Genomic DNA, 22,751 nt, shown 5'->3' with positions numbered 1-22,751 from the left:
GGAACCGAGACCGCCCCGTCCCCCGGACCCGCCTCAGCTCGGGACGACGGCGGCGTTCCCGGCCCCCCCGGCCGCCTGCGCCCCGCGGAGCCGCATCCCCGGTAAAGGCGGCGGGCGGGCGGCGCGGTTCTCCCGCTGGAGCGGGGCCTGGGGGTGAGAGCTCAGGGACAGGGGAGCGCGATGGCTTCTCCAGAACCCCTGTGTAGTTTCGGTTTCACGTGTGGGTAGTTCCAGCGGCAAAGGTGGAACCGACGTTGTTTCTTTCATTAACTGGTGTAGTGGTAACTGGAAAAAGCCCCAGACTCAGTGTCGCTGTGCGAAGCTGCTTTCACTTGCTCATCTGTTCACGACGTAAACATGAGGGGAGGTGAAAGCAGCACACGGCACGTAAACAGCAGTTGTTCTTTATTCATCTTCTCTGTGCCGTTCATGATTTTACAGCTCTGAACTGACCCTTTCTCAGCCCGAAGGTGCCGGCTCCCCGTGCCGTTCCCCAGCTGCTCCGTGTGCGTCCTCGCTCCGTCCTCCGAACGTTTCGAGCGCCGCTGCGGGTCACGGGGCGGGCCCGCGGGACTGCCGTCTCGTTCGGGAGACGTTGAGCAAGAGTAAAGCGGGGAGTGCAGCCGAGCCAAGTAACTCCGGGCAGGGTGAGGCCGTGTCCTCAGCCCGGGCACCGGACGGGTCTCCAGCCTGGTGGGTGTTGGCCCTGGCGCTGTGTCCCTGCGAAGGGACCTGCCCGCTGTCCCTGCCCAGGGCTCCCTCAGCAGTTCACAACAGAAGCCTGAAGGGTTCACAAGGCAAATTTAGGGATTATTCGAGTGTGGTTCTGTAATCGAAAGGTTTTCTTTTTAGTTTCGTTTTAAAATATTACTAAAACTCTGAAAATTACAGTTGTTTCTCAGACTTCATCTTGGGGCGTCAGGACAAAAGCACCTAAATGAGAACGGTGTCACCGAAAATTGGGGTGTTGTGAGGTGTGCACAGCCGAACATGAGGCAGCCCTGCGCTGCCGGCCTCTCGGGGTTGCAACACGCGTTGTCACTGAGATTTAGGGTTTTTTACTTTGTTTTTGGCCGTCTGTCCCAGTGAGTAACGCATATTCATGCCGGAGACAGCAGGGTGCTAGTGTTGGGTGTTTATTTTGATGCAATGTCTTTATTTACAAGGTCGCCTTTCCCTGCGCACACCAGCAGAACTGAGTCTGGCGGGGCCTGCCGTGTCCCCGGAGGCGCGGGCCGGCCCGGGGCGGAGCGGAGCGCCCTGCTCAGTCCCCGCCGGTCCCGTCCCGCCCCGCCGCTGCGCGCGCTGCCGCCCGTGGTCCCGCCCACACCGCGTTTCCCTGGAGACCGCGCGGCCGACGGCCAATCGCGCGCCCCGGCCGGGCACCGCCCCTCCCGCCTCTCGCGAGAGCGCTGCTCGCCGCGGCAAGGGCGCGGACTACAACTCCCAGAAGGCCCCGGGGAAGCGCTGCCGCAGCCAATGGGGCGGGGGAGTGCTGCGGTGGGCGGGGCCCACCGGGGCCAATCCGCCGCTGGCAGCTGCAGCGGCGGAAGCGGAGCTCGGTTCTCCGGCGGCGGCTCCTCTGTGGCGGCTGCCGCGGGACGCCCCGGGCTCAGGTAACGCCGCGGGCAGCGCGCCCGGCACCGCCGCGCTTCGGGGGCGGCTCCGGGGAAGGGCTGCGGGCGGGCTTGGCAGCCGCTGCCTCAGTGCGCGGCGGCGGGGGGGGGAGTTGACGCCCAGCGGCAGCTCTGCGGAGCGGGGCGAGCGGCTGAGGCGGCGGCGGTGGTGGCGGTGGTGGTGGTGGTGGTGGTGAGGAGAGCGGAGAGGGGCGGGGCTCTGCCCGGCGGCGGGACCGGGGCGGGAGGGCGGGAAGGGGTGGGGGCGGGACAGGACAGGACAGAACAGAACAGAATAGGACAGGACAGAGGCGAGCGCGGCTGGGCCGGGCGCTGCGGGACACGCTCGGTGCGGGCAGGGGCGGCCCCGGTGCCGGTGCCGCCGCGCTCCCGGGAACATCCGGGCCCTGCGGCCCCTCACAGCGGCACGGCAGGGCGGGCCCGGGCCGCACGGTCGGCCTTCATTGGCCAGCGCTGTCGTCCCCGCCATTGGCTTACCGCCCTGTGAGGTCATTAGTACGGTCGCTCCTCACTGGCTGGAGAAGCTTGCTCTGGATTGGCTGGTGTGGCGGGGGCGCGCCGCATTGGCGCAGGGTTGGCGGTGCAGCTGGTGCCGCACCCAATCAGCGGGGCGGGAGTGGGGGGCGGGGCCTGCCGGGGGTGTCGTCGCCCCCCGCGAGGCGGCGCCGGGGGGGAGAATGGCGGGGGGGAATCGCCGGTAGCGTGACGTGTTGTGACGTGAGGTGACGTAACGTAACGTACCGGCCACCGGTCCCGCAGGCGGAGATGAGCTCGCAGCAGTTTCCCCGCTCGGGCGCGCCGCCCGCCGGCCTGGGACCAGCGCCGCCGCCCATCCCCACCAGCGGCTCCGCCGGGCTCATCGCTCCCGCCGCCGCAGGTAAGTGGGTCCGGCGCGGCCTCTGCGTGTGAGGGGATGGATGAGCGTGGGCACGTTTGGTGCAGCTGAAAAGCGGGGAGAGCCCCAATCCCCGTTACCGCCGTCCCTGCTGAGATGACAGGTTTCGCACGGTACCCAAGTGATGGGAGCAGCGGCTTTGTATTCAGTGGGGGTTATACTTGTTTTTCACCTTGATGTTCTGATATATAAGGCGTGACATGAAGAGTTTTAGATGCTGCCTGTTTGATGTGGGACTTTATGGCATTTACCTAGTTAAAAGTTGTAGTTTTAATGGAAAGAAAAAGTCAGTCTTTGTTTGAAGAAGCTGTTTAGATGGACTTCTCAGACGTGACTCCAAGCTGTGTAGCGTTTCAAGGCCGTTGGTTCCAAGGGGAACCGACAGAAGCAATGCCAGGGTTCTGAGGGTTTTCATCACTGAAAAATGTTTAGTTGTAGGGCGAATTTCTTTTATTGAGACTGTTTCTAACATCACATCTCTGACCTGGTGGGTGACCAATGTGAACTTGTTAACCTGTTTTACCTTTTTTCTCAGAGTTCCCTTTTTCTTTTTGTTTTTTTTTTTTTTGCTAGTGAGCGATGAATCCAGTCGTGACTCAGAAGTTGCTCCTAGAGAGCATGTGGGCCCCGGCGGCTCCATACAACCTCGAGAAGAAAAGCAGGAACCGGTGGTTGTTCGGCCGTACCCGCAGGTTCAGATGCTGACCCAGCACCACCCTGTCCAGTCCGGTGCCCCGGTGACAGTGACAGCGCCGCCAGCGCATTTGACTCCAGCCGTGCCACTTTCCTTTTCAGATGGACTTATGAAGGTAGTGAGGAGATTCACAACGCATAGAGGAAAAAATAGAGTCTTATTACAAGTTAGAGTGTTGAACAAAAATCAAGTCTACTGAAAACTTCCGTGCTTTTGTTTCTTAAACTTTTGCATGTGCTTCTGCTGACTGTATGTGTGTTTAGCTGTTTCCTATGGAACACTGAGGACTTCATAGTATCACAGCATTAGGCTGTGGGGTTTTTGTTTGTTTTTGTTCAGGTTTTTTTTGGGGGGGTGGTTTATGTCTTACAAGAAGAATTATTTCAATCAGTTTCTGAAATCTTACTATTTCTCTGCAGGAGTGGGTGAAAATATCAAATTAACTGTTAACGCCCTGTTTCTGTGGGGGAGTTTCTGTAGCCCTGACAGGTTCCACTTGTGGCTCATGCTGTATATTAGAAGCGATGTATTTCCAGTACAAAAGATGCCCTTTCTTTGTCCCAAACAAAAATGGAATAGCTCTAAATGACCAATATCCTTCTTCTCCAAATACTTAGCCATACTTATTCTTGTGCAAAGCTGACTTTCTCTCCTGGCTTTGATCCCCCAAAATGATTCAATTTTTGCTTCAACAATGAGCTCTCCTTTGGAGTTTCCAACGTTTCTGTCTCTGTATTTCTTGCAGCCTCCCCTGAAGCCCACTATGCCCAGCCGGCCCATTGCTCCTGCTCCACCCTCTACTCTCTCGGCTCCCACGAAGGTTCCTGGGCAAGTTACTGTGACCATGGAAAGCAACATCCCGCAGGCTCCAACAATTCCTGTGGCAACAATCAGCGGGCAACAGGTCTGGGTTTTGGGTTGTTTATTTGGGGCTTTTTGGTTTTGTTTTGTTTTTCTTCTGTTCCAGCTCACTGCATGGTCAGATCAATGCCAATATTGGTACAACTGAGGTGGGCTCTTGCAGCAGGAGGGAAGGCAGAGAGCAGGCTTCCCCATTCAGGGGCCACTGGTTGTCAGATCAGTTCTGCTTGGAGCATTAAAGCTCAGACTCAGTTATCACTGGCTCTTTAGAAAGCTGCTAATTTGTTGTAATTATTCCACTGAGGCAGCACAGCCAGGCTGTGGTAGCAGAGCCATATCCAAAAGCTGATATGCAGCTGAGTCTTCCCTTAAAAGCTCCTGCTGTTTTCAGTGTTACTAGAGCAGACAAAGTGCTGGGATTCATCACTGCAGTGTTCTTTAGCTGTCCCGGGAACAGCTCATGGTTTTGCAGTATATATTTATTAAACCACCAGTGACAAAATTGGAGGGAGGGAGGTGTAGATGATGTGTTAGAAATTTTCTTTCCACTCTAACTTTGACTGCAGAGCCAGTCCTTGTGATTTGAAACTAGTTTGCCAGAACACTCATCACTAAACCGCTGAAGTCTCAGGGTTTAGATGTAAAGTGCCTTTAGGTGGATTTGAGTTCGGCTGGCTAAGGATGTGCAGCAGTTCCAGTGGATTTTTAGCTTCATTAATATCGTGGGAAGTCCAGAATTATAAGAAAATAGAATTGTCGCAGGATTTGCCAAGTTCCCGCTGTTCTTCTGACTTTACTGGAGAGGTGCTGTGGATCTGTGCCTTCAGTGTCACTAAGGGCAGAAGGGCGGTCTCTCAGTTTATAAGGGGGTGAATGCTCCTTGTCACCTATGTGCCAACCAGAAAATTAGATCAGTGAAATAAAGAAATGTCTCCATCTTCCACACACAATATCTGCAGGCTCTGTAACTTACCCTGTAGAAACATCTGCCTCTTTCTCCACTCAGCTTGTTACACATGCAACCTTTGTACATCACTTATTTCTACAAAATTCTCTTTTCTGTCTTTGGGACTTGGATATGGTACTAGTGTGGCCATTAATTCTTGTCAACACAGCACTCATAGTTCATTTTGGTTTTTGTTATTTCTTTAACTCTGCAGGGGCATCCTAGTAACTTGCATCACATCATGGCCACTAACGTGCAGATGTCTATCATCAGAAGCAGCGCTCCTGGGCCTCCACTGCACATCGGCGCCTCTCACCTGCCCCGAGGTACAGATGTAGCTGTACTATCCCTGCCTTCTGTCCGCAGCCTCTCATGAGAGACGTGTCTGGCCTTCGCCTCAAAAATTTTTCTCCCTGCTAATGCAGCTAATGATTCAGCTCTTAGAACTGCTGGCAGAAAGAGGTGACTGCTGGCCTTCTAAGAATTGTTTTGGCTACAACCATTTAGGGCAGGACCGTGCAACGGCATTTTAAATGCTGGCAGGTACCAGCACGTCTGTGCTGTTCAAACTGAACACTTTCAAGAAAAAAATATACACTGGCATAGACTGACTTGTTCTGCAAAATGTCACATATGTTCTTGGTAGCAAGTGTTGCTACAAAGTGGCACCTGAGCAGTTGTGAGGCATTTTCTTGTACCCACCTGTCACAGGATCATTTGTGCATTTTTTTGTACATGCTAATATGAGTACCCTTGAGTTAAATGCTAGTGGTTACTACAGGCTCTTGTCCCCCAGGGTTTTGATTGCCACGGCTTTCAAAGCAGGAGATCAACCCTTAAAAGAAGCCCTGTGCCAAATACAGTCTGACTTCTGACTGCACTTTTACTTTCAAAAGAGTTAAGTTTCTAGTTCAACTTTAAACTGATATGAATTCAAAGTGCCATTTTTGTTTGTATTTCTTTTAATGTTTTATGTTATTTGGTCACTCAAGAAAAATAAATTGGCATGAGCAAAGGCCTAATCTTCTTTTCCTGGAGCAGGTGGAAGGACCATGCAGCTTTATTTGCAGCTGAAGTAAAATGTTGTTCACTTGGTTCTTGTGGGACAGCTGCCACAAACTCTATGTTGTGACTTAGTGCGTGTTTTCTTTTTCCTTCCTCCTCTTTTTCTCTCAGCTTGAATATTAACTTTTTGAGGTAATAATTTAAACGGGGGATGTCTACAAAAGCTATTCAGTCTAGTCCGTCAAATGATTTCAAGGCTATTTGTCTTCTATAGTGACTTTTTATGTTCAGGAGACACCAAACAGTAGACAAATTAATCAAATTCCAGGTTTAAAAGGGTTTCTTTTTTTTTTCTTTGAGGTTTCTTCTATTGCATGTGTAGTCTTGCTTCTGAGCTTCATCAGGTGCAGTGAGATTACTGTTGGTATCAGGTGACTTATTACACATTAGCCCAGTAATCAAACTGAATTATTTCTACTGACTTCCATAGCTTGGAATAGGATTTGCAGTATAAGATTATTATAAGGGAATAACAAGTATCAATAAAGCAAATTCATTTAAAATGCCTGTGCTTTCCTACATGCTTTTGTGAACCTTATGTATATTTGTTGTAAGCCTTACCAGTGTCACCTGAACTGACATACATATGAAATACATTAAAACTGAAATACATACCAGGTAAGGTCAGAGTCTGTGCTCATGATGGAGCCATTTGGCCACGCGGTGTTTCAACACACTGGTTTGTTTCCCAGGTGCGGCAGCTGCTGCGGTGATGTCCAGTTCTAAAGTGACCACAGTCCTGAGACCAGCATCCCAGTTGCCAAATGCAGCTACGGCTCAGCCAGCGGTCCAGCACATCATTCACCAGCCGATCCAGGTAGGTAGCAGCCAGGCAGCTCTGCACAGCGCTTGCTGCTGGCTCCACTTTTTCCTCGCACTTCCTTGAAATATATAACCTGTAATTACCTGTTTACTGGGCTGGGGCTACTGCCAGCTCTCTTCCAGTTCTGCTTCTTGGGTACCGGTTCCTAATAGCAAGTAGTGGAATGGTTGCATTAGTCTTGTGGTTTTATTTCCTTTGTGGACTTGGTGCCATAAGCTGGGTTTTTAACTGCCTTCGAAGTGCTTAGAAACTGGGAAGAGGACTTAGTTCAGATATATTCAAATTCTAAAATCTGAAAAGTCTGGTGCATTATGCTCTTATTGATTTATTCTTAAACATATACATTGATGCAGAATTTAAAAAAAAAAACCCTCATTTAAATATGCTTCTGTGTATCTTGGCTCACGTACGCATGTGAGAAGACAGTAGATATAATCTCCCTACAGTAGTACTGCTAATGTTCCCTGTTAGGATGAAGGGTTAAACATCTTTACTTTGTGCTTTCAGCTGAGATCCCAATGCAATCACCTTTAACTTCCTGGATGTACTTGGATCAGGGTTTCTTTTTGTTTTGAAGGGAACTGACCTTTGCGGTTTTTTTTCCTGAAGACCTTCAAGCGATCTGGTCTTGTTAACTTTGTTGGTTTTCGATTCCTGTGATGAACGTGCTTTGAAAACCAGGACAGATCTGCTTGGCAGGTTTCAGATTAGTTCAGAAAGACTCGAAATCTTTTACAATGCCAAAACTTAGGGATAAGGTATAGGAAAGCCAGTTTTGACTAATTCCTAGTTATTCTCTAAACAGCAGAATTTATTTTCTGAAATTGTCTCTTTTTGACTCATTTTTACAGTCTCGTCCTCCAGTGACAACTTCAAGCACTATTCCTCCTGCTGTGGTGGCAACTGTCTCAGCCACAAGAGCTCAGTCCCCTGTTATAACTACGACAGCAGCACATGCTGCAGAGTCAACCCTCAGGTAAAGAGGCTCTGAAATCCACGGTGCTCTGACTTCACAGGGGAAACAGAGAGGGGAAACACACGTGTTAATCGTCCAGAACTGAGAATCCTCTAGATGTGGGATGATGTAATGCTCGCACAGTGGAAATGCTTTCAATTCTGTGAATAAAAATAACTATAAATGTGAAGTGTAGCTCTGTGTTCAGAGAAGGAAGTACCTTAATAACTCAGTTTTGAAATGCTGCTTCCTGGAAAGCAGAGTTTCTGTTGCAGGAACTCATAGCTAATTTGGCCCATCTCTTTTATGAAGACACGGCGAAAAATGACACGTGAATATTGAAAAGTATCATCTCTGATAGTCTTTTTTTATGAAGGTGTAGGAGTTATTGATATATCTGCCATCCTAGTTGAGTATGTAGGGCGGATGAGAGCAGCACAGTGTAGTTCAAATTTTTTACGCAGCTTTACTATATACTTTATAGCGGTGCTGCTTTCACAGAGGCGGAGACCAAGGCTTGATGTGTGTCCCTGAATTTTATCTTTCATATTTATTCTCCACATGGTTTAGATGATCTTTCTTTTTCTCTCTCCAGTCGACCCACCCTGTCTATCCAGCAGCACCCGCCTTCTGCAGCGATTAGCATTCAGCGGCCTGCCCAGCCGAGGGACACAGCTACTCGGATCACACTACCATCTCACCCAGCTATAGGAACACAGAAGCCACAGCTCCACACTATGGCTCAGGTAAACTGCAGGAAATTAAACAAACAAGCAAACAAAAAAACCTTTCTTGCTTCTTCTGACATCTCTTTGGTTTATATTTAGAGGGCTAGCATTAGATTTGGGAATAGACTTAGGTTAAAAATTAATGTTCCTTACAGTCAATGCAAAATGATTCCATACTAAGTGTATCTTTTAAATGTACTAATCTTTTAATGTCATGGTTTTATTTTCATAGAAAACTATTTTCAGTACTGGGACTCCAGTGGCAGCGGCAACGGTGGCACCTATTTTGGCAACAAATACCATCGCTTCAGCAACCACGGCTGGTGAGTGTTCATAACGCTACTGTGGGAGGGTGGTGGGGTCTGGGCTTTGTTGTTGCTTTTTGTTGGTTTTCCTCCTTGAGGATGGAGCCTCTTCAGTTCTGTTGAATTCTTTGTTTATGGTAGAGGGTGCATTTGGAAGTGCATGAGCAGACTTCAGGAGAGAAATAACTGGGTTCTTCAGGGAGGTGGTTTGGCTTGGGATTTTTGCCCTCTTTACTTGGATATAGATACACTGGTATGATATGGCTCGATAGAAAGATCTTGTGCTTTTTTTTCTTTAGGTTCTGTGTCTCACACCCAAGCGCCTACAAGCACCATTGTCACCATGACAATGCCTTCCCATTCTTCCCATGCTACAGCTGTCACGACCTCAAACATCCCAGTTGGTGAGTGATTTCAGTTTCAGGAAGAGTATGTAACTGATGCTTCTGTTTTTCTATTTATGCTAGCAGTGTTTGTGCATGTTAGCAAATTAAGGAGGGGAAGAATATCAGTTCGAGCTGGGAGAAACCAATTAACAGGTCTGCTGTGGCATCACTTTTTTTAATGCTAGGATAAAAAGATGCTCTAGGAGGACTAAGTAATAAAATGGCACATTAACTTACTCAATTGAATTTTTAAATGAACTTGGGCCTTTGGGCATTTTAGAACCTGCTTTGTATATACTAGAAGCTGTAACTGCTTGATGATAGAATACAGTTTTCAGAGGTCACTTTGTAAGTTCCTTCTCATGCTTCTTTAGGCCTTAGGCATAGCTTAGTTGAGCTCGATTAGTGCGATCATTTGGAGGTAAAACACTAAGCTCTAAAGGTGGGAGCTTTATTTGCCTCGATGTGGAACCTGAGATGCTTCCTACAGAACTGCAGAAGTTTTCTTTTGTTCATCTGTTTTCCTACTGACCTCCTTGTTCTTTCGAGATCTTGTAATATGTCTCCCCACCGTAAATTTCCAGGGAGTGAAGTTATGTCTCCATACATCAGTGTTTCCTCTAAAGCTTTTGTGGATGTTTTCTTTTCTTGGCCTCTGCCTACGTATAGTTGTGTGCCTTGATCTTGTTTCTCTTGATCTCTGTCAAATTCTGCTTTGAAAACTTGAATAAATAAGTTCATGACAGTAGAAAGGGTTGAGCTGATCCTAAAAAGAAGAAATGAAGTTCATTTTAGCACTAGACTAACTTTGTTAGCAAGTGTAATTTATATATGCATTTATACTATCCATCTATTCTGGTATAGATTGATAAAAAAGGCTTTGTTTCCCTTGGTTTTTTTGCTTATTGAGGAAATCTATTATCACTGTGGGTAGGAAATTATTTGGGGGTGGGGTGGGTTTTTTGGGTTGAGGGAGAAGGGAGTAGTATTGGGGTTTTTCCCTGGAGAATTAATCTTTGCAGTGTTTACAAACTTTTCCTTTGACTGTCAACTGATGACATGTTTGTCCTCATGCAGCTAAAGTAGTTCCTCAGCAAATCACACATACTTCCCCCCGGATCCAGTCTGACTACACAGCAGAGAGGAGTAATCTCATCCCCCTCTCCAGTCACCGGGCATCTCCAAACCCAGTAGCAATGGAAACCAGAAACGACAACAGGTGAGAAAATAACAGCTCTGTGAATGAGGGGGGGGTGTGTGCAGGTTTTGAGCACCTTGCTGCTTTTCTAGGGCCTGCTGTCCTGGAAATAATGTGTTTTAAAAACCTGGGGTGGGGGATTGGGTCGTTTTGAGCTAATGATAGTTGAGATACTTGATAGCTCATGACGTATGAGGTTACAACACTCGGGGATTGGCCCAAAGGCAGGGTTGAAGATGAGCTGTTGAAATGGTGTGTGTAATACTTGCTCTCTCTGATGCCCGTAGGCAGTCGGTGCCTGTGCAGTTCCAGTATTTCTTACCAACGTACCCACCCTCTGCCTACCCTCTGGCCGCGCACACCTACACCCCCATCACCAGCTCCGTGTCCACCATTCGCCAGTATCCAGGTATGACCAGCGCTGGGACAAGCTGACATGGACCCTTTGTTCAGTTGTCAGCTCATATATGAGCTTTAGTTGTGGGAGACACTAAGGGGCTTTTATGTTTGATTGTGACAATTTGTCACACAAGTCTCAAGGGCAAGGGGTATTAAACTACTTCAGAGGCCTGTTAAATACAGCTAATAAGAGTTTCCTCAGGAGTTTCACATTTTATATCCAAGGGTTTGCATCTCTCGAAGTAAACATTTTTTATTCTACAAGTCAAAACAGTAAAACTCCTTCAAACTAAAGCAGCTCTTTGGTGCATCTTCATGCCCTGGTGTTCTGAGAAGCCCCCTTTAATCTCTTGCCACGAGTGTACAGTTCAAGTGAGAAACCTGAACCAAAAATGGAAAAAATAGGCTGCATTGCACACATTTGTGTTAGTGTTTTGTTTAAAAGAATGAAGCGATTAACGTTTTTGAACCATTACAGTAATTTGCACAGTCAAAAAATTATGTGTAATGTGAGCCCATGTAGTCAAGCCAAACTTACGTCGTTGTGTGACAAAATTTGGAGCACTCTTACCTCACCAAGTGGTTGAGTACTGTTCTCTATAATGTGATAATTTCCACAGTCCAAACTGTAGGGAGATGCATGATGTGAATTTTCATGGAATATCTGCACTGCTGGCAGTATGTTACCCTTGAGCAGGGTCAAGGGAATTGGGAAGGACTCGGAGGTGGCAAAGCCCATTTTGCTGAATGGGAAGGTCTGTACAGGACATTGATGAGTTACTGGGGCCGGTTCTTTCTGTCATCAAAATGCCAGTGAAAAGTTGCAAGTCTTCGACTATAAGTCACATCAGGATTTGAGGTGGGCTTCAGGATGACGAAATGACTCACAAAAGGGGCAAGTGACCTTCTTTTGTACCTTCCTGCACTTTGGCTGGAGGTTTTAAAGCAGAACATGCAGGTGAGTGGTGACACTTGGTGTTGGCAGCTGTGGTTACAGAGCCCCTGGTGGAACGTGCCTGCCAGCTGCCAGGAGTTCCTGCTTTGGTGGCATTTTGGGGTGATGGTAGCCTAATGCTAACTTTTAAAAAAGCGTATGTAGGTTCTTCAGCTCATTGACAGAGACATTTTGCTTTTTAACTTGACTTGAAGCATCAGTTGAAGGTACTAATTGCAGCAGTAACTGGTGGCAACTAGAGGAGAGGGTTCAGGATGTCCGGAGGGACACGCACCTGTGCTAAGTACAGCCAGTGAGTGCTCAAGTGAAATCACAGAGGAGACTTTCGAGAGATCAGTGAGATAAGGAGAGTTAATGCAGAATTTTGAGGAAGAATGTTGGCTTCGGCTTTCCAAATGCTGCTTGTGTTTTATGTCATCTCCCAAAAGGATTTTGTTGGATAGAACTGTGACAGAGTGTTTCACACAGGGTATTTCACTAAGAGAATCAATGTGCTGTACTTCATACAGGAGCCGTTTTCAGAGACCAGGTGGTGGATTTCAGGTTTTTGAAAGCCGTTTATAGTGTCTTGTCAGCACAAGAGCTTGATGGAAATCCTGTGACAATGACAAAACCAGCTTGTTCCGCAATTAGAGGACTCTCCATTGTTAGCAAGCGAGTCCATTGTTGGCAAGTTCACACTTGTGTTGTGTGTGTGGCTGCGGAAATGGTGGCAGTTCTGTAAAGATGGGAGATCTGGGGATCCAGGACTGCAGGTGCTCTGACAGCATGGTGAAGCGCTGCCTGGGAGAAGTGTCATGTGCTGTAAAGTGGATCTGGAAAGATGGAATCAGGGTCACTTACAGCTGTAAATTTAAATCACTTGAACTTCTTAGAACAGGTGCTGCTTTGGGAACATTATTCTGCCACAAAAAAACTTTCATGTTCATTTGAGCTGTGGGATCCAGCCTATAAATGTAAGCCCTGTTCTGAGCCAGAAAAGATAGTGCTCAACTTCAGAATAGTTCGTCCACCTGTGCTAAGGAACCATTTTTTCATGATTATGCGGCTGGGGAAAAGGGATAAGGAAGTAAGCCCTGTTTTAAGATACATACACTTGAGTCTCTGCTTTCTCTGCTTGCTTTTGTACAGTCAAAGGGTGGGAGGTTTTTAGTTGATGTAATGATAAGCTCTGTGGAAAGACTGTTTTTGAAAAGAAATGGATTATGCTTCTGTTGTTTTGTGGGATATTTTTGTGTGGCTTTTTTTGTGTTTGTTTATTTGATTTGGTGGGGTTTTGTTATGTTTTTAAAGCAGGGGAAAATGCCAGGTGTTTGTACTTGCAAATACTGTTAAAATAAGATAGTGAACAAAAATAGTGCACAGCTTTCTGAGACCAGAGGCTGGGGACAGAAATGTAATTTGAGTCTAAAAGTAGAGTTAAACATTATCTTTTTCTCTCTTGTTGCAATTTGAAAGCGAAAATGGAATGGTCGTAGTAATTTTAATTCTTCTGGCAGACAATCTGGCCCCTCCGCTCTCAGGTTTCCTACTGCAACAACCAGGCTGGCAAATCGATTTTCCAAAGCAAACCAGCCTCTGAAAGCATTTGAGCACGAAGTGCCGAGTGGGCCTGACCGGGTGTCTGTGTTGCTGCTCCCAGTTTCAGCCCAGGCGCCCAACTCGGCCATCACAGCCCAGACCGGAGTCGGAGTGGCCTCCACCGTCCACCTCAACCCCATGCAGCTGATGACTGTGGACGCTTCACACGCCCGCCACATCCAGGGCATCCAGCCGGCACCAATCAGCGCCCAGGGGATCCAGCCAGCACCAATCAGCGCCCAGGGCATCCAGCCAGCACCAATCGGGACGCAGGGACTCCACCCCGCTGCACCAATTGGCACGCAGGGTCTGCAGCCGGCACCAATCAGCGCTCAGCAGCCACAGGCAGACACCAAGACTTCAGGTGGGAGAGACCAGCCGAGTCTACATTGCGCCCTGTCAGACCAACTAAGCCTCTTGTTTTCATTCTTTTACTCTAATGATCTTGTCTCTGTGGCCCAGTAGTGGACAGTAAGCACATTCATACTCATCTTCTCACAGCAAAGATTTTTTTCCCTCTTTCTTAATTTATCATTATTAAGCACACCAGGTGGAGCACATGGGTAGCCTTGAATAGGTCACTTCAGTGGAAAACACTGGTAGTGCCTGAGCTTAAACCACTGTCTTCAGTAAGGCCTTGATGGAAAAACCGTTTACAAGTAAATGAGGTTCTGCAAACCATTACAGCTACACATTAGATCGCAGTAGCAATTAAAACATGGCCAGGTACCTTCAACAGTTGGTAACCCCATCTTGGACTATGATAGAAACCACCTTGCATTAAAAATGATTGGTCTGATGAAACACCAACAACTTACTGAAGAAATGAGATATGGCAACCAAGATAATATGCAGTTGCAAAGCTGGCAGGCACGTTGCCCAGTGACTGCCTGACTGTCTAAACACTTTGAACCAGTTAGTCGGCAAAACAGGCTTTGGCTGAACATCAGAACATAAACACAGCTGATGGTGGCTGCTTACAAGTGGCATGTGCTGCCACACAAACCCTACTAAGAGTGTTACTCTGTTGACCCAGTTGTGTTGGTGATCTCCCTAGTGACTTCTGCGTTTTCCATTTCTTCTGGAAAAGGTTATTTCCCTAGCAGCAGTTGTTAGGTGGGAGGTAGTTTCCATCTTCCTGCACAAGGTCCAGTGATCAGATTGCTTCTAGCAAAGGTGTTGCTTACAAAATATACGGAAAGCACTGCAGGGAAAGATTGGAGTGAAGGGAACACGAACAACATGTGCTCTGCAAACACCTGCTTTGTCAACAGATTTTCTTAAGTAACCGCTGCTTTTTCTTCTCTGTATCTTCTCTCTGCTGTGTCCATGTCCATCCTCCCCAGCAGTGGTCTTGGCAGATGGAGCCACCATTGTAGCCAATCCTATTAGCAACACATTCAACACGGCTTCTGCGGCAACCACAGTTGTGCAAACCCACAGCCAGAGCGCCAGTGCGCCGGCCCAGGGCTCTTCCCCGCGCCCGAGCATCCTCCGGAAGAAACCAACCACGGATGGGTGAGTAGGAGCGACCGTGACATGCGAGTGACGCTTCTGTGCAATCCAGCCCGGCTAAATGGAGTCATTGCAGTGGAGATGAGAAAAGTTCTGTAGCAAATTATTCAGTCAGCAGTGGTCATGAGCAACCTGCTGATCTGTGAAGCACATTTCTTTTCCTTCCACACGGTAGAATACAATTTTGTCTTACTTGAGAAGAAGGACAGTTTGTCTCCTAGCTCTTGAAAATGACCTTTTGAGGGAAAGCGGATTTGAGGCTTTCTTGCTTAGTGTAATAAAAACAGAGAGTTCATAATCTACTAAAATTAGAATTCTGTGCTTTGTCTTCAGCGCTTTTCTTGGAAGAATATGCGGATGAGTAGAAAGGATAGGATTAGTACCCTGCTGTGAAATCTGATTAGGGAAAAGGGAGGGAGTAACTTAAACTCTTAAAATATTTTATGTTGTCTGTCTAATTTTAAATGCCTAAATAAAGAGGCAGGAGACAGCTTTAGAATTAACGATGCATTTCCTCCTGACTTAACGACTGAAAACATTAGGACTTGATGTGTCCTATGAGACTAAAATGCTTATTTTTTTTATTTGGATGGAAACCTTTTTAAAGGCAGAGAAGCTGCAGGCTGTAAAACTGAAACAGAAATGAAAGAAACAGTGGTAAATCACTGAAGAATGAGAGGTTGATGATTTTGAACAACAATTTGACTTGCAGCCCCACAGGAGACTGAACAGTCTCTAAAATACTTTTCTGTACCCAGCCCTGTGCTGCCCAACATCCACATTCAGGGCTTGAGGTCTTGGCGTCGCGCTTTGACACAGTCCGGTCCAGCTAAACGAAGTGGATGCCTGTCTGATGCTGTTTAGTTCCAGATGATTTGCTCAGTCTCGAAATAGCAGTGAGGACAGTGGCATGGCCAGCCCTCCTTTGTCCCTGCTTGGAGCCTGGCAGTCTCAGCGAGATGCTCTCACTGGCAGGATGAAGCCCTAAATGGGGGTGAGACCAGGCCAGAGCAACTAATCTTTTATCTTTGAAGAAAACAAAACGTAACCTAATTTGAAAAGTAAAATGAGATTCTTTCTGTAGTGGATTTGTTATACTGTAGACAGTGCAGTGACACTGCTGTAGCTCCTGTCCTGCTTTGGGCAAGGGAGGGTTGATTCCTTTGCTCTCAGTAGTTTTTGTCTTTGCATCAGGGAGGTGGGAATCTCAGATCTGTCTGTCTCTCGCAGGCTGGCCGTCCGGAAAAGCTTAATTCCACCCCAGCCGCCTGAAGTAGCCGGCACACGTGTCGAGAGCGCGATGCGGAGCACATCTGGATCACCGAGGCCCGCTGGGTAAGGCTTGGGGAAACAACCAACTGCATCATAATAGTTTCAAACTTAGTCTATCTTGAATTTGTCGGGGTGATGACTTTGAACAATTTGACTATTTCTGCTGTTGTGAAGCTAAGGCAGTCGTCTTTAAAAATATGTGGCAGTGAGCCTTCACTAGAAACAAAAATCTCTCTGCTGCTGTAAGGGATGGACCACAAAACTTTTTTTTTCTGTAATGCTTGCAAAAGAATGCTGAAAATGGAGCTTTTACCCCACTTCAGTTGAGTTCAGTGGCTTTACAATTCATTGTTTTATAGCTGTTATCCATAATGGCAGCTCTTGCAAACAGACAATGGGGGACAGTACAGCCTGGGTAAAGCTTGCTCTTGTCTGCGGTGTGAAAGTGTCTTGCTCCTTTTAAAAGTATTTTGAAGTTACCTGGAATTAGTCATGAAATTTGCTTGTTTCAGTGAGTGGAAGAAAACATCTGTAATAAATACAAAGGATTAGAAAGGGCGTGGAGGAGGAATTGTAGCTGAGATGACACCTCCTCCTGTTGTTACTGAGCCAGGTGTTTCTTACAGGTGCAGGAAAAACTGGATATTCTGTATCCAGCTCAGCTCACTCCCGTTGCGATGGGTAGTCATGACTGAGATGCAGTTCAGTTTATTTTGCTCTTTTTTAATGCTACAGTGCCAAGCCAAAACCTGAAATCCATGTGTCCATGGCCACTCCAGTGACAGTGTCGATGGAGGCAGTGTCGAACCAAGGCGGCGAGCAGCCCACCATCGCCGTGCCCCCCACCTCCCAGCAGCCCCCCTCTGCCATTCCAACCATCATCGCAGCAGCCAGTCCCACCTCGCAGCCCGCAGCAGCTCTGTCCACCATGCCGGGAGCCGTCCCGGCCGCTCCGCCGACATCCACCACCATCGTGGCAGCACCCGCTCCGCCGTCAACCATGAGCGGTGCCCTGTCAGCCGTGCTGGGTCCTGCCGTACCAGAGATCAAAATCAAAGAGGAAGTGGAGCCCATGGACATCATGCGGCCGGTATCTGGTAGGTGGTTGTTAATCATCAGGTTGCTTCCTTTGTTGTTGAGACAGTGGAGAAATTTGGAGGATTTCAACACTTCCGTCCCGAAAATGCAATCGCATCTCTTTCATGGTAGCACAGGACACCAGTCAAAGGGTTCCCATACGCCTTGTTACTCATAAAGTTCTTCTTGGCCTTCTCCCTAATCTCCTGTGAAATCACCTGTTACTGAGACTGCATTATTCTTGTTCGAATGATCCAACTCCAAAGAGGCTGTGTGAATTCCTTGCTTGAAACACACAGGCTCAGCAGCAGTACCAATATATTATGAGTCAGTACAGTTAATTGTGGTTTTCTCACAAATCCTGCTGTTCAGTTGCACAGGCCTTTCTTGTATGAAAAGAATTAGTGACCAGAGCAGGACTTCACAGGGCCTTCTGTGATTCATGGATACTTTTCTCTAGAACTTGTAGAAATATTCATTATATTGCCTGCCTTATCCTCTTTGGCTTGTAATTGCTATCAGATGGCTTGATCAGTAAAATTCAGATTCTAATGGATCTCAGGTCAGGCACTATATGGTGACAAAATGGCAGGAGTGCACCCCACATTCTGAGTATCCAAGTTCTGGCTTAGTTGTTGGTTTTATCTCTCTTCTTAAAGCTGTCTGTTGTCCTGTGATGGAGGAAGCTCCTTGCTACAGGTGTCTCTGGAGCATGGGCAGACAGCCTTAGGCTCTTCAGGGTTCTTTTGTCTCTTACAGACAATTGTGGGTATGTCAAATAGTCAAGAGATCTCATCCCAGAAACCTTTTGTTGCGGACTGTCTCGGCTGATGGAGCTTTTCCCTCCAAACGTCGAGTATTCCCCAAACCGCCTGCCACTGTGCTGCCCAACAAAAATGTCTCTTTTAACACAGTGTGGATTCCGTTTTGTAGCATTCAACTAACATAAGCTTAGAATATGAAAGAACTGAGGGACAGTTCTCTCTGCTCTTGTTCTTTATGTTCTTGTACCTGAGGCATTACAAAGCTAAGGGTATAGGCTTGTCCTAGCGATTGCTGCTGGCTTAATATCAGGCCTTTACGCACATGGAGCTGAGGCACACATACAATGGGGTGTCCATGCTGCTCACAGTGTTCTGAAACAGCAACTGTGCTTGGAGGCAGTGTTCAAACAAGGCCAGCGTGTTACCTTTTCCCTGCTGATGGTTTGGGTTTTCTTCCTCTCCCTTCCTCTCAGCAGTCCCTCCTTTGACAACAAGTACTGTGTCTCCGTCTCTGGCATTGCTGGCCAACAACCTTTCGATGCCTCCAAGTGATTTGCCACCCGGTGCCTCCCCGAGGAAGAAGCCCCGTAAGCAGCAGCATGTCATCTCCACGGAGGAAGGGGACATGATGGAAACAAACAGCACTGATGATGAGAAATCCACTGCCAAAAGTTTGCTGGTGAAAGCAGAGAAGCGCAAGTCTCCTCCAAAGGAGTATATAGGTAATTTACCTCTGTCTTTTTTTCATATATGAATGTCTGTATTTTCACTTCCTTTGGTTTCTCAGAGAAGATGGTCTGTCATTCTCCCGCTTTGAAAACATCAATAATACAGAATCCAAGTATCAGTGCCTCAGCACTTTCTGGATAGTGATGTTCAGGGAAAATGACTTATCCTGACAGAGCATCATTTTGTATGAGGTAGTGCTCACCGATCTGCTGGAGCTCTTGTGTCACACCAATCTACTTTCATCTACTCAGTGATGATAACAGAGTTCTCCTTGGATCCTTTTCTAGATGAAGAAGGTGTCAGATACGTCCCTGTGCGTCCCAGGCCGCCCATCACGTTGCTCCGTCATTACCGCAATCCTTGGAAAGCCGCTTACCACCATTTCCAGAGATACAGCGACGTCCGGGTGAAAGGTCCGTCTGCTGCTCGCGCTTTGAGTTTCATTCACCCAGGACAAACCACTTCAGCATCCCTGGGCAAGGTGTCCGGGCAGCATTCATAGCCGCCTGGTGTCCATCAGCAATCCCACAAAAAAGTTTTGATGGCAGTGTGGAAAACAAGGGTTGATAAGCAAGCCAATGGCTTTCATTAGCTACGTGTTGCCTAAATCTCTTCTCTTCTCCAGACACATAAGGAGGGAAGGACATTACAGAGAGTTAACTGTCATTTTGTAAAACAAAAAGGAATACAATTATTGAGAAATGTATTTATGTACAGTGATAGGAACTTACTGAGGAAAGCAGCCCTTAAAGAAGTGATATGCTATTGCTTAGTTTTGATGTTTTCTTACTACCTAGCAAACTTGCAGATTAAATCAAAAACATTTTTGATTCAGCATAACTACTCTTGTCAATTAACAAATGGACTTCTAGGGATTTTTTTTTTTTCCTGAGGAAAATAGAGATCAGAGACTGTGTTTTGTGCTTTTTAGCTAATATCTTACCATTTTTAAGCAGATGGGGTTTTTGCAACTGTGTAAATACATCAACAAGGGAGTAGATGTGTGTGTCAGTGGTAAAGGATGGACCCTTTTTCATGCAGGGTGTTGAAACACTGAGCACTGCATTCTTAAAGGGGGAAAAAATGGGATATAATACATTTTTTCTGGAAATACAGATAACCTGTTAATAAGCAAGCGCAGTGATCAGATAGCTGGCAGGCGGGCAGCTATTTTCCTGTCTGAGCAACATTTTACTTTATTCTCATTTATTAGGAAGTATGGAGAGCGGGAGTTGGGTTAATGTTTTTGTTAGAGAAGCGCAGCCTGGCGAGCTCCTGAAGTTGGAATAACGTGTATTTGTATTTCCCGCTGACAGAAGAGAAGAAGGCCATGCTGCAGGAGATTGCCAACCAGAAGGGCGTATCCTGTCGCGCACAAGGGTGGAAGGTCCATCTCTGCGCCGCTCAGCTCCTGCAGCTGGTAGGTGAATGGGGCTTGGCAGCTTCCTACGACGCGGGGGAGCACGGCGTTGTGTGAGACAGGAGGCTGTTTTTACAAATTCAGTACATGGTCATCTGCTGTTGGGTTGCTGTAAAGGAGCTGGTGTGTAGCGCCCAAAGGGAGTGGGACGTGCTTTCCCCTTTCTCAGGAATGTGGCGTAAGTGGCTTGGAAACTGGAGTGTTGGTTTTGATCCAGACATAAGAGCTGATGTATTTTGTACAGATGATCAAAATTGGCAACTCCCTCCTGCTGATGCACAGGTCTGAAGAAGCGTCTGTTTGGGATGGTGCGGCTGATCTGAGGAGGCAGCACTGATCCACATTCCTGGATGCTTCTGTTTCAGGTTGGGGGTGAGGTAGGTGCTCTGCATTCTAGCACCAAACTCCCCAAAACCTCTGCATTCCTGGAATAGTATTGTGAGAAATAGGGGAAACAGTTCTGGTTAGGATCCAAGTTTGTTCAGAAGTGGAGCAATCCTTTAAACAGGATGTTAGTGAGAACAGTAGTGCCACACTCTATGTCAGAGCCTCCATCTTCTGAATTACTAACATGAGCAGCTGCGAGGGGAACAGATTATCATCTTCTCTGTGTAGCTTTCGTAATGCGGGCGAACGTTCTCTGGCCTGGCGCTGAACCTTCTCATGAAGTGCTGATGTCTTTTAGACGAACCTGGAGCACGATGTGTACGAGAGGCTGACCGCGCTGCAGGAGGGGCTCATCCCCAAGAAAAAGGCAGCGACCGATGACGACTTGCACCGCATCAACGAACTGATACAGGTAGGTCCCTGCGGCAGGGCTGCTTTAACCGGCATTACAACATACCCTCCTGCAGTAAGAGCTAAAGCGAGCTTAAAAAACCCCGGGTAGGTACAATTCCTGTGTTCCAGTGTCATCAGTTACAAGTGGTTTTGCAAAAAGGTACAGTCCGGTTCTCCAGTCAATGACGACAGTGTTTCATTTCAGGGGAACATGCAGAGATGTAAACTTGTGATGGATCAAATCAATGAGGCTCGAGACTCCATGCTAAAGGTTTTGGATCACAAGGATCGCGTTTTGAAGCTCCTAAACAAGAATGGAACTGTCAAGAAAGTATCCAAGTTAAAGCGAAAGGAGAAGGTCTAAAGCCAGAGTAACAGAGAACATGTACAGAACGGAGTGGAACATTTTTGTAGTTTGGTTTTATTTTTAAGCAGAGCATCTGAATAAAAAGGATGAGTTTAGGGAACAGATGGCAACAGATGGACACGTGAAGCCTGGCGGCCGGAAGGGATTGTTGCTGATCTGTCATAACGAACAAAGATTTCTCTCAGGCTCATCCCTTTTTCAAGTCTTTTCCAGTCCCATTTGTATAACCCTCCTGATGTGTCAGTGCCTACTAATGGGAACTAGTGACGCAGCGTGAGGTGCACTCTGCTCTCCTTCCATTCTGCAGCTTAGGGGTAAATGCACATGAGGCGTGTAGGCGCCTGTCACGCAGGAGCAGGTTCTGCGGGGACACTGCGAGGCCGACGTGCAGGTACCGACACAGGTGTCACCCGAGCGCTGACAATGACCGCGCTTTCAGTTACCCCGTTCAGTTCTTGTTCCTCTGACTTGCCGGTGTCTGAAGCAGCCTTCTCAAACCAGTGCCACTGCACCGGGATCTGCCACAGTCACATCTCCAATGGCTTGGGAGTCCTAGCTGTCAATTTCAAAAATAATTCTAAAAAGAGGGAAAAAAAGGAAAAAGGTGGGGTGGGAAGTCATTTCAAAGTGATTTTGTAGTGTCTGTGTGTGTGTGTCCATGTTGGTGCTCTGGGATCCTTGTTCTGAAGAACCTCTTGAAACAGAGGACTTCCTGTAGCTGGTGTTATGTTAATTGTATGTACCACATACATCCTGAAAACATTAATAAAGGACTTTGGAGGTTTTTGTATGTGAGCAGTTTGTTTAACTTCCTACTAGTGAAACTGTTCAAGCTGTAAACTTGAGTTAAAGCCTTGAAAGAAGCATTTTGGGGAGAAGAAACACTGTTGGGAAGCGGGCAGCCTCTTGTGCTGCGGAGGAAGGATAACTTAATGCAATATAGATTGTCCGCCTGTGCATTTAACCTTATTTTCTTTTATAAAGGCTGCCAAATCAGTTCATTTTTAGCCTCCTCATCAGAACACTTCCAGTTTAATGAACTAATTATGTTTTAAGAATGCTTTATTTCTTTCATCCAGTTACAGGGCTGTTATCTTGCGTTTATTCAGAACTGTTCTTTCTAATTTTTTAGCTGGAGAAGAAAGTATAATGTCAGTATTAACACTGTTCCTGTGTTTAACATGTGCAAAAAACCCAACTTATTTCAGATTTCTCTGAGTGGCAGTCTTATTTTCATTGATTGGTTTGGTTTTGTTTGTTTTTTTTTTTTAAAATAAAAACACCTTTTCATTGTAAAATGCAATTCTGGTATAACAATATTGTATCTTGTGTAGCAGGGCAGTTCTGCTAATTGTTTGATCGTTTCCTTGGCTAGAAGAACAGAGACATCAGTGTTCCT

At 47.0% G+C, this 22,751-nt stretch overlaps 1 protein-coding gene across 4 annotated transcripts; it reads left to right on the top strand.

Moving 5' to 3' along the window:
* Positions 1 to 1,520: 1,520 nt before the first annotated feature.
* Positions 1,521 to 22,067, top strand: SAP130 (Sin3A associated protein 130). 4 transcript variants are annotated; one of them, XR_013922527.1, is made up of 22 exons: positions 1,521 to 1,616; positions 2,397 to 2,514; positions 3,106 to 3,341; positions 3,972 to 4,130; positions 5,248 to 5,359; positions 6,791 to 6,915; positions 7,773 to 7,897; positions 8,472 to 8,622; positions 8,837 to 8,927; positions 9,209 to 9,313; positions 10,373 to 10,514; positions 10,781 to 10,902; positions 13,490 to 13,792; positions 14,778 to 14,946; positions 16,174 to 16,278; positions 16,951 to 17,312; positions 18,530 to 18,778; positions 19,073 to 19,198; positions 20,102 to 20,205; positions 20,488 to 20,582; positions 20,891 to 21,004; positions 21,191 to 21,202. XR_013922527.1 is itself a non-coding variant. In XM_080349871.1 (21 exons), exons 2-21 carry the CDS (start codon positions 2,403 to 2,405, stop codon positions 21,347 to 21,349), a joined length of 3,168 nt encoding a protein of 1,055 aa, XP_080205997.1. In that variant the 5' UTR covers positions 1,521 to 1,616; positions 2,397 to 2,402; the 3' UTR covers positions 21,350 to 22,067. The 4 variants fall into 4 exon arrangements, 2 of the variants coding, with proteins under 2 accessions (XP_080205997.1, XP_080205996.1); XR_013922528.1 differs by having other exon boundaries at positions 20,450 to 20,582; XM_080349871.1 differs by lacking the exon at positions 20,488 to 20,582 and having other exon boundaries at positions 18,533 to 18,778; positions 21,191 to 22,067.
* Positions 22,068 to 22,751: the final 684 nt, after the last annotated feature.

Source organism: Nesoenas mayeri (genome assembly GCF_963082525.1).
Source record: "Nesoenas mayeri genome assembly, chromosome: 9".
Lineage (NCBI taxonomy): Eukaryota > Metazoa > Chordata > Aves > Columbiformes > Columbidae > Nesoenas > Nesoenas mayeri.
Note: the sequence above shows the minus strand (reverse complement) of the source record. Positions and strands in the feature narration are given on the sequence as shown.